The 12,060-nt window shown below is 33.5% G+C and overlaps 1 protein-coding gene across 1 annotated transcript; it reads left to right on the top strand.

Annotated features, from left to right (window-relative positions):
• Nucleotides 1-1,042: 1,042 nt before the first annotated feature.
• Nucleotides 1,043-8,292, top strand: LOC127727007 (ATP-binding cassette sub-family C member 5-like). The gene is made up of 5 exons (XM_052234378.1): nucleotides 1,043-1,128; nucleotides 2,456-2,639; nucleotides 5,663-5,822; nucleotides 7,151-7,229; nucleotides 8,275-8,292. Exons 1-5 carry the CDS (start codon nucleotides 1,051-1,053, stop codon nucleotides 8,290-8,292), a joined length of 519 nt encoding a protein of 172 aa, XP_052090338.1. The 5' UTR covers nucleotides 1,043-1,050.
• Nucleotides 8,293-12,060: the final 3,768 nt, after the last annotated feature.

The following is a 12,060-nucleotide window of genomic DNA, read 5'->3' as shown; positions in this document are numbered from 1 at the left end:
GGTTTATGGTCATTAGAAGCTGTAATCGACAAATTCAAGCTTTTATTCTTTGGGCGATTATGTAGGAGTAAATCTGGCACAACTCACAAAAAATTGTTCAACATGTGTATCAGTCAATTTATTCTGGATGAAAATGCCGAACACTCTATAACCTATAATCTTATTACAACTCTTGTTAAATACGATCTATTTTCTTTCCTTGAAACCTATGTAATTGAGGATTACATACCAGGAAAAATGCTGTGGTCGAAAATCGTCCGTCAGTCTATTGAAATTTATGAAGAGAACAGATGGAAAAGTAATTTAGAAAATAGAAATGAACTTATACGGTATTCCAAAATTCATCATAGCCTGTGCGAACATAGATTAATTCGGTTGACAGTTTTGTATCCCGATGCAAAACTCGAACTGTTAGTACTTGTGGCTTTAGGATCGGCAGCCATTAAGAAAGCTACATGTACTCTATGTAACAAACAGTCTTTTGATATCGTTAAACATCTAATAATGGAATGTCATGTTTTATTAACAGAAAGAAATGTTATGTTCTATAAAATTGTGGATGAACTTCCCATTCAAAAGTCCGTGGATATTTTCAATTTAGACGACGATGACCTTCTTGGAGTGCTATTAGGAGCTGTTAATGATACAGTATACGATCTCGATCCTACAGTTTGGTCTAGAATGATGTATTACATAGCAAAACATGTTTACCCCATGTTTAAAATATTCAGACATGTATTATTTGAAAACAGGTTTAATTTTGAATAGACATTAATTGAAAAACATTGTGTTTTTGTTGTGTAAACCAGAATCTGTGTATTGTGTGTTTATCAAAATATGTTTTTTTTTTTCTTTTCATTGTGTATTTATCTCAAAATGTATGATATTTTGTTGATTATGTAAATAATTACTTGTTTTCTTTTTGTATACAAAATCTTCATATACATGGAGGAAATAAAGATTCATTCATTCATTCATTCATTCATAAAGTCTAAGTCCTTCTCTTTGTGCAATAGTATAAAAACATTTATTTTACAGGTTGTTGGTCTGATGCGTGAAACGGTTAGACTGATGAATGAAGCGGAGGCAAATTTTACCTCAGTGGAACGATTAAATCATTATATGAAGGTTTGTAGATTTAACTCAAATAATATTTCTTCGACTAAGATAAAAAAAAATGAAAACAACACATTATAAATTTCATGTGTTCGAAGCGCTTTTCTGGATTTACTTTAATCAGGAACGCTCAAAATCAAATATTTGAAAACCATGAATGTATTAGATATAAAAACGATTCTAAGTAGATAGACGTAGGCTTAGTGACACGACTCTTATAAGGTCAAAGGTACAAAATGTATAAACAAATATACCAAACTCGAAGGTTAATGCTAAAAGGGAGGAGTCCATTAAACCTGACAAAACTAAACACTCGACTATATCAACCAACGGAATTAATGGAATACAACGTTTAGTTAGTTTTAATATTTATATAACATAACACAGATTATATTAAGTCTGTTAAACATCAGTGGTCAAACAGGCATGGATGAAACTTACTATAACAATCAAATAACTAATGCCAGGTTTTGTTTTCCCTTAATCTTGGTCTCTTTTGTTGCCAGATAATTATTTACGACGGGTGCCACATGAGGAGCAGGATCTGCTTACCCTTCCGGAGCACCTGAGATCACCCCCAGTTTTTGGTGGGGTTCGTGTGTTCAGTCTTTGGTTTTCTATGTTGTTTTGTCTACTGTTGTTTGTCTGTTTGTATTTTTTTAACCATGTCGTTGTCAGTTTATTTTCGACTTATGAGTTTGAATATCCCTTTGGTATCCTTCGCCTCTCTTTTAGACCTTTTCACTTTTTACTCGTACATGTTGTGCATGTTTTTTTTTACTATTAAAGTAAACCCAGACTTACAGCAAAACATGTACTTTATACTTTTGCTGTATGCCATATGTAGTTTCTATAAGAATTCTTGTCTACTTTTGTTAAAACTGATGTGCAAGTTCTGATATATTTAGTCCATCTGGTTTTCATGCTCTCAATCGTTTTAATTGTTTAGCTTTCAAAATGTAAGGCATCAATTGTAGTTATTGAAGATGTTCCAGAATTATTTATTCCTCGCCTTCGATAGTTAACTTTTCCGCCCCGTCCGTACGACCGTCCCGTAGCAGTTTAAAGTTTTTATTTAAGGAAACTTAAAACTTAGTCAAGAGTTCAGTTTGTTCCTTATGTTGTGAATCCTTCAAAATATATATGCCAAATTAAGGTTTCGACCAAGAATTCACTGTTCATTGAACAAACAAATGTGAAAGAAAACATACGTTTTTTTTTTCATCTGGAACTGATATATTGTTATTCATATTGCATTTATTTTAGATAATTCTTGAAATGAAGACATAGCCATATTTTTTTTTTACATTTCAAATTTTATTCAATATATTTGCTATAGAATATAGACGCTGAATCCAGCTCATTTCGGTGCAAACCAAATGATCAATGGCCCAATAAAGGAGACATAAAATTTTCTGACGTAGAAATGACGTATCGGGAATCATTGGCACCTGTTTTAAAGAATGTTTCATTTGATATTCAACCACAACAAAAAGTAGGCGTTGTTGGACGAACTGGGGCAGGTATCTATCAATAAATAATAAGAAACAACTTGCTGTCCTCCTGAATTTTCATATGATCTTATTACTTTTCAATCCTCTATCGTTGTATCTATATAAGTCCAAAAGATCTATCATTTTTGAAATCCAAAGCCATAATTCCTATCTTTTTATGAGGAAGACTTTTTTCGTTGAAGTTTAGCTTGGAGCAATTATAATTACTTTATTTACCAAGCAACAACTTCAAACATTCATAAACACCAGACATTCTGTTCTTAAATGGTACTATTTGTAATTTGACGCTAAGCAAACAAACATCACTCAGTTTTTATCCTTTTATAAGATAATGATGATCCCTAAATGCCGCGAAGCCGTTTGATGTTAGTAATGATGATCCCTAAATGTCGCGAAGCCGTTTGATGTTAATAATGATGATCCCTAAATGCCGCCAAACCGTTTGATGTTAGTAATGATGATCCCTAAATGCCGCGAAGCCGTTTGATGTTAGTTAACTTATAAATGACAAAACATGATATCGTTAATCAGTTCATGACACAAAACACTGCACGTACATGTAAATGACAGAACATGATATCGTTAATCAGTTCATGACACAAAAAAACTGCACGTACATGTAAATGACAAAACATGATATTGTTAATCAGTTCATGACACAAAACACTGCACGTACATGTAAATGACAAAACATGATATCGTTAATCAGTTCATGACACAAAACACTGCACGTACATGTAAATGACAAAACATGATATCGTTAATCAGTTCATGACACAAAACACTGCACGTACATGTAAAAAAGAAAATTTTTTTTTATTAATTTTCTTATTCTGAAAGTTACATGTCACAGAAACTCTCCCCTAGAATGGTTTTATGGGAATTCTTTGCTAGAAAAAGAGAGGCGAAAGATAACGTAGGGACATTCAAACTCATAAGTCAAAAATAAACTGAAAACGCCATGGCTAAAAAAGAGAAAAAATTCAAACAGACAAACAACAGTACACAAAACACAACATAGAAAACTAAAGACTCAGCAAACACGAATTCCACCAAAAACTGGGGGTGATCTCAGGTACTCCGGAAGGGTAAGTAGATCCTGCTCCACATGTGGCACCCGTCGTGTTGCTCATGTTAGTACAAACCCAGAGATAAATCTAATTCGTTAAGTCACATTCGGGGAAAAGGGGACGGGATTGTAGTTACGGCAAATGGAACATATTTGTTGTAATCTGTGAAACGGATATTCCATAACGGTCAACCGACTCTTGGTTTAATAGCTTCCTTGTTAACAGCAACCCTCTATCAAGGAAATCATGATAGAAAATACAAGCCCTGGACATATATACTCCGTATGCAGGCGCTGCTGGAATGTTGCTACATAGAAATGGAAAGTTCATAATTGGGAAGCTGAAATAATCTCTTTTGTCGTAAAATTTTATTTTCAATCGACCCTCATTGTCAATTTCTAGATGTTAGTCAAGATATGAGGCATACTTAACTGTATCTCTTGTATCCTAAATTTCAAGTTCGATGGGATAGATGCGTTCAACATACATAGTCACCAAATTTTGAATTATATAGTGAAAGAACATCATCTATATAGCCGAAAGTGAAGTCAAAGGATACTGCTAACTTCTTTACTTTCTTCTTAAGAAGTTCGTATATGAAGTCATCCTTATGTGAATAAAGGAACAAGTCGCAAGAAGAACAGCACAGTTGGTTCCCATGGGAATGCCGATTGTTTTTTAAAAAACACGTCCTCTAAACGTAACAAATATGTTGTCAATCAAGGAATCAAGCCTCTTGATGATGTCGATTCCAATTTTTTTTTTTTTTTTTTTTTTTTTAATCAGTATGAATTTTTACAACGTACGATTTATCCCTCCCTAACACATGAGACTTGTATCTACCATTGCCATTTTTTATGAAATAAAGCAGGACCAATACTTTCAATTTGTCTTTTAGTTTGAAATGGGGATTATTGTGTATAGTGTTAAATAGTCAAATGTCCATTCTTTTGATGTGTTTGAGCTTTTGATTTTGCCATTTCGTTTTGAATTTCCCTTGGAGTTTGGTAGTTTTGTTATTTTACTTTTTTAAACTATCGCAAGATGAAAGAATCTCAGATTGTATGTACTCTAAAAGATCTTTGCAATTTTTTAGTATCCATATCTGGTTCACGCCACCTCTAGAAAAGGTAGTTTCACAATAACTTTGAAGCCCAGCTTTGATTGCTGATAAGATTGATGTTAATAATTTAGAAAGAGGTTTCGTGGAGCGCTTGGAAGACCCAGCAATATAACGTTATTTGTAAGGACACTTATGTAGTTTAGGTATCCAATACAGTGAAGGAAGATCCAGTTCTTCATCTTTGGCTGAAATTTCAAAGGAACATAGAACAAACATATGATTATCCAGAATTTCCTCCTTGGTAAGTGTTGTGGGGTTATATGTTGAGTTTCCAAGTGAATTATCAATACCTAATTGATTTACACACAAAACCCGATGTTGTTTGGAGCATTATCTGCGGGGACAACAGCATATTTGTCATGGAGGTAGGACAGGTGTTTTCAGGCGGAAACCCAGTTGAAATAAAACAAAAGAAATGAAACTCTTAGAGAAGGTAAAAAACAAAATTGTTATATTTGAATTGTTTATTAATTTAGGATTTTATGCATCTAATATACGTGTTTTTACTCGAATTATAGTATGTAGCTTCTAGATATTTGTAAACTTTTAAATTATAGACAAATTTTCATAAAACAGTCGATTGTGGCAGGTTCAAATCCTAGTGGAACATTTTGGACTTTAAAGATTGATTTAGCATGTGTATTCATAGATCCAGTATCGATCACACTACATTTGTGAGTTTATAAAGACATAAATTGTAGCCAAACAGAAGACATGTCACGTCAACGATCCTTTTTTGGTCGGATTCTTTATACTATCTGTGTACTTAATTTATCCATACGGAAATCTTTTTCTTGATTTTTCTTGATTAAAGTCATTATATTGTACAATACTTGTAGGTAAATCGTCTCTTATTACTGCGCTTTATCGACTAGTGGAATTGAGGAACGGATATATCAACATAGATGGAATAGATATATCATTAATTCCGCTAAATGTTTTACGATCTAGATTATCAACTATTCCACAAGACCCGGTTATGTTTTCTGGATCATTGAGGTAGGTAAAGATTAAGTTCCGAGGAATGCAGTTTCTTGTATATCCACTATATATTCTTTTTCTCCGACAAACAAGAGGGACATCAATTATCTTAACTGAGGAATGACAGAAAGTAGTGAAAGTTTAAAAATCACAAATATTTCACAGAAATAAATATAAACATGCGAAATGTGCAACAGAAATCACAGGGGTGAACATTTGTTTCGGTTTTTTATGCATTTAAAACGGGATATTTTACTCTTCTACAATGTTTGATTGTTGACATATGTGTGTCATAATATCGTAATATATAAAAACTGGAAGGCTGATATTTTGAGGTATATAATGGGGTTTAAAAGTATTGATATTCTCTTCGAGAAAAAAGGGTTTATGATTTGTTTTAACGCGATAAAAACAAATATGATACTTTGTAAAATTATAAGAAAGAATCAGGACAGTAAAGATATATCCTTCAATCAATTTCTAGAATAATTGTGTAAGTTGAAGCTTTGGAGAAAGAATGTTTCACCATATCTAAAAAGTCATATCATTTCAGGCTGAAAAATAACCTTTTTTTGACAACATATTATTATTCTAACAAAATTCACTTTAATTTGACATAGCAAAACTGGACTGAAAGTCTTAATTGAAAATTAACCTCTCGTGAATGATGGTTGTTGCTGGAAGGTAGCCAAGTTCATTTCATACATTTATCGGACAAATAAGTCATGTTATTTTACACTGTCGGATGACCATGAATTGACGATGCTACACAAACAGGATACCAGTATAATTACGAATTGTTCCTTTCAAATATCATTGTCAATTCAGATATTATTAGGAACACAGTGTGATAGTGACCCATATGATATATATGGGGTCAGTAAATTCCATATGGGGTGAGAGCTTCGAATTTATCTTACCGACTTTCTTAACCTATGGCATTTAGATTAATGGCCTATCAAAATGATCAAGTCTTCAACATAAAGAACCTACTTTCATTGGTTTATACCAACAACAAAAATGCCATCAATAACACCTTGTTAGCTTTTAATGTGTTTTCTGCATTTATTTCAATCGTTTGTCATCAATTTCTTCATCTGTTATCCGGGCGAATCAATTCAGATTTTTCCTCAACGCCGTGTTGTTTTATAAATGTACGTTAAACCACTACTAACCGTGTATCAAAACACTTACTAACCCCATTTTAAATATACAGGGTCTCCACGCGGTCGCTTTTAACCAATGATACTCCTAGAAATGTATAGGAGGTAAGATAATCGCCAATTTGATGCAAGTCTAGTGTCATTGCAAAAACATGGTTCTAATGAAGTATTGGTTTATTTCAGGTATAATCTAGATCCTTTTAACAATTACACAGACGATGAATTGTGGAATAGTCTAGAAAAAGCTAATATAAAGAAAAAAGTAAATGTGTATAGTACTGTGTATGATTTTTCTTTTTAAATGAACGTTTATATATGTATTTACTTGACGGATATTAAAATAAAATTATATCGTGAAGGAAAAGATATTAAAAATAATTTCATGATCTTCCAAATGTTTGAATTCGAAAGCAACTGATGAGTGTTTTGTAGACGAACCAAGTGTTTTACATACAAAATTATAAGCCACGTATCTTTAATGAGTTTTAAGAGATTAACTTTTACTAGTTTTTTTATTTGATTTTCAATCTGACTTTAATAATATTTAGAAAACACTTTATTACGAGCTATTACGATTATGACTAACATGATATCAGTTTTGAACTAAGAACATGTACATTTATTTAATATGCATCAGGTACAATTACGTTTTTTCATCAGATACTGCAATTAGATAATGGATTACAATTACTTATAGAAGAAAATGGGGATAATTTTTCCGTTGGTGAAAGACAGCTTATATGCCTTGCTAGAGCGATCTTAAGAAAAAGAAAGGTGAGAAAACAAAGACAATAAAGCGACTTCAAGATTATGAAATATTAGTCATAATAATTAATGAATAACAATGCTCTGAACAAAATCGTTAGATCCACTACTTCAAAAAACAAACAAAAACAAACATTAAAGAGTGATATTTGTTTGTTTTTATTATAATTGAGATAATAACCCAATGTTGACTGCTGCACCCCTATTTTTGACATTTTTAACTACTATGTCTTTTTGTTTTGTTCAAACATTGTTGTCAATATAATGGAATTATAAGCGACTGTCATACAAGAGAGGTTTAGCTAGCTATAAAACCAGGTTTAATCCACCATTTTCTACATGACAAAATCCTTGTACCAAGTCAGGAATATGACAGTTGTTTTCCATTCGTTTGATATGTTTGATCTTTTGATTTTGCCATTAGATAAGGGACTTTCCGTTTTGAATTTTCCTTGGAGTTCGGTATTTTTGTTGTTTTACTTTTTGTTTAATGCATAGAAATAATACCAGTTGAATGTCTATCACTATTCTTGTGTAATTAGGAGCTTATTTGTGGATGAACAGTTTAAAAGGTTTACGTGTGTATAAAAAGTCTTCAATACAAAAACTATTTGTTAAAAAACATTTGTTAAAAAAAATAATATTTTTCTGGCATTGCCATGAAAGTGTACATAGATGATTCAAGAATCAAGGTGGTTTATGAACAAAGTATACTCGACAGTTTTAAAAATCACAAAATAACTGGAATATCCTTGCTGTTATATATCCTGTTATTGTCGTTTTAGATACTAGTTTTAGACGAAGCTACTGCTTCTGTTGATACTGATACAGACTCACTGATTCAAAAGACAATTAAAGAAGCATTTTCTGGCTGTACAGTACTAACAATTGCCCATAGATTGAAGACTGTTATGGATTCTGATATTTTGATCATAATGGACAATGGCAATGTAAGTTATACATCAGTAATTACTAAGTGAGTATATCTGTGATGGCAGGATACATATACTGATGATGTGTATTTGGCAAACCATTTTGAAATTTTGCGTCCTCAATCCTCTTCAACTTCATATTTAAGTCTCCCAAACGAAGTTTGGGAAGACTTATTGTTTTTGCTCAGTTCTTATTCTTCTTCTTCTTCTTTTTCTTCTGCTCAGTTCTTCTTCTTCTTCTTTTTTTAAATTTGAACTTGTCCGCATCCATTCGCCAAAACCGCTGGTCAGATTAACTTAGAGTTTCACAATATGTTAAACTAACATGTCTAGTGGTGCAATCAGGGTTTTGTTTGTGCAATGGGGTTTATAAAGGGGTACTTAGAGGGGGAATTTTCAAATGAATATAACTTGAAAACAGTTAGTGATAGAGATAGATTCTTTATAATTGAAAATGTTCTAAATGATAAAGCACATTAAACGAAATAAAAGGTTAGTCCCCAGGGGTAACCCCCACTCCTGCCATTTGAGAAAGCTTTAATATCTTGTAAGTGGTCAAGATCCCCACCCCAAAACCATATATATTCTGGTTTGTCATGATAAAGCACATCAAATGAAATACAGGGTTAGTCCCCAGGGGTCACCCCCACCCCCTGCCATTTGAGAAAGTTCTAATATCATGTAAGTGGTCAAGATCCCAACCCCTGAACCATATATATTCTGGTTTGTTATGCCAAGACGATTTGAATTATAAACAGGGTTAGTCCCCAGGGGTCATCCGGACCCCCTGCCATTTGAGAAAGTTCTAATATCTTGTAAGTGGTCAAGATCCCAACCCCTAAACCATATATATTCTGGTTTGTCATACCAAGATGATTTGATTGATAAACTGGGTTAGTCCCCAGGGGTCATCCGGACCCCCTGCCATTTGAGAAAGTTCTAATATCTTGTAAGTGGTCAAGATCCCAACCCCTAAACCATATATATTCTGGTTTGTCATGCCAAGATGATTTGATTGATAAACTGGGTTAGTCCCCAGGGGTCATCCGGACCCCCTGCCATTTGAGAAAGTTCTAATATCTTGTAAGTGGTCAAGATCCCCACCCCTAAGCCATATATATTCTGGTTTGTCATGCCAAGATGATTTGATAGATAAAGTGGGTTAGTCCCCAGGGGTCATCCGGACCCCCTGTCATTTGAGAAAGTTCTAATATCATGGAAGTGGTCAAGATCCCCACCCCTAAACCATATATATTCTGGTTTGTCATGCCAAGATGATTTGAATGATAAACACGGTTAGTCCCCAGGGGTCATTCCGACCCCCTGCCATACGAGAAAGTTCTAATATCTTGTAAGTGGTCAGGATCCCCGTCCCCCAACGATATATATGCTGGTTTGTCATGCCAAGATGATTTAAATGATATGCATGGTAAGACCCAAAGGGTCATCCCCACCCCCTGTCATTTGAATATGTTCAAATATCTTGTTAATGGTCGAGATCCTAAACCATATATTTTCCTGTTTGTCCTGTCATGAAGATTTGAATGATATATAGGAGAGGTCCCCAGGGGTACCTCCACCCCCAATGTTCTAATATCTTGTAAATAATCGAGATCCCCACCCCTTAACCATATATATTCCTGTTCGTCATGTCACAAAGATTTGAATGACATACGAGGTCAGTCCCTAGGCGTCACTAATGCATATCACTTTGCTGGACCAAACCAATTTGTACTGGACTTTGCCCAATGTCAGGCGACCATGGGAATGACAAATTATGGAAGCTTTGTTTGGGAGACTTCGTAACAGCATCTTGTTACAATCATTTCTTGTTTATTTTGCCTTTTAAATTGTTTGCTTCGAGCGTCACTACAAACGGTCTTTGTAGAAGAAACGCGCGTCTGGCGTACAAAATTTTAATCCTGGTATCTATGATGAGCTAATTGTACTCACTTATGATTTGCCAAATTCATCATAGTCGATTCTAGAAGCAATCTAGAAATTATGAGAAATAACGATGGGTTAATTAATCTGAACTAAATTTCAGGTATTCTCCGTTGATAAATTTAGAAAATATTATGAAATTAAGGTTCCAACTCCCTAAGTTGGCTTTGATGTGTTTGGCATTGAGCGTTCCTGAAGTTAAATCCAGAAAAGCGTTTCGGACATACTAGTATACAATTCATTTTTTAAAGTGTTAAATAATTTTCAAATTCTTTAACTTAAAGATACGAATTATTTTACGACATAAAAATTGTCATATGATTTTGTATAATGATACAGCCCACTATCCGCTTATTTGTTCGGAATCTGTGAATTATGAACTGATTGATTACATATTAAGGTTTGAATAATACATTTAACATCTTTGCCAAATAAGTTGGTACAGCATGTGTATGTTCATGATGATGAAATATAGCATACTATCTTTTTTATGGAAAACAAAAACGCTTATTATCACAAACAGGGAAAATACAACTCATAACTACCATTTATAATCAAGTCAAATCGTTTTTTTTTCACAAATTGGTGAATTTTGCTTCTTTAGAGAACTTGAATAAGCACTACATTGTAATTATAGTTGTGCTAGACACAATGCAACATTAACACAGTAAACCGTGTAATATTTTCAATTTGTTTTTTATTGCTTAACGTTAATAGTCATATGTTCAAGATCAAACATTAAGGAAATAGAGGCAGAGGATACTAAGGAGACAATACAATCCACATGCCGAATAAAACAGACAAAACCATGGCAAATAAGAAAAACAGCAAAAAGAAGAAGCAACATTACAAATTATTATACAGAAGACTAAAGACTAAATAACACCAACCCCACCATAATCCGGTGATGATCTCGGGTGTTCCGGGAGCGTAAGCAGGTCTTGTTCCACTAGTGGCATCCGGTGTGTTTCTAATTTCCAAGTTAACATTCAGTATTATGTCGCATTCGGGGATTTCACAATCGAAGAAATCAAGACGGGATTGTGACTACGAAAATTGAGATCTATCTGTGGTATTTTAACACAGATATTCAATAATAGTTAACAAAATTATGATGGCGCCCCTAAATCTTTCATCATGATTTTAACTTTACTAAGGAACCCTGGCTAAAAATCTTCCTTGTATCCAGTAACTCTCATTCAAAGTAATCAGAATAGATATTCAAAGCTCTGGAATATATTTCTATATATATATACACCATATGTAGGCCCTGCTGAACTGTTGCTACATAGAAATTTATAATTGGACAGCTATGATCATTTCTTTTGTTTAAAGGTTAGTTCTCTACCGAACCTCATTTGCAAATGTCTCGATGTTTGTCAAGATGTGAAGCAGACTTAATGGTTTTAGCAAGCTGATTAATAAACTAAATCCGATCTTGACATAAAAGTG

This window comes from Mytilus californianus, unplaced genomic scaffold, assembly GCF_021869535.1.
Source record: "Mytilus californianus isolate M0D057914Y unplaced genomic scaffold, xbMytCali1.0.p SCAF_19, whole genome shotgun sequence".
NCBI classification, from domain to species: domain Eukaryota; kingdom Metazoa; phylum Mollusca; class Bivalvia; order Mytilida; family Mytilidae; genus Mytilus; species Mytilus californianus.
Note: the sequence above shows the minus strand (reverse complement) of the source record. Positions and strands in the feature narration are given on the sequence as shown.

Bases quoted from the DNA above. Each gene is read 5' to 3' on its own strand.
- LOC127727007 (XM_052234378.1), top strand. From the start codon at position 1,051: ATGCGTGAAACGGTTAGACTGATGAATGAAGCGGAGGCAAATTTTACC. The intron at 1,129-2,455 runs GTTTGTAGATTT...TATTTGCTATAG, and splicing joins GATTAAATCATTATATGAAG to AATATAGACGCTGAATCCAG. The intron at 5,823-7,150 runs GTAGGTAAAGAT...GGTTTATTTCAG, and splicing joins ATGTTTTCTGGATCATTGAG to GTATAATCTAGATCCTTTTA.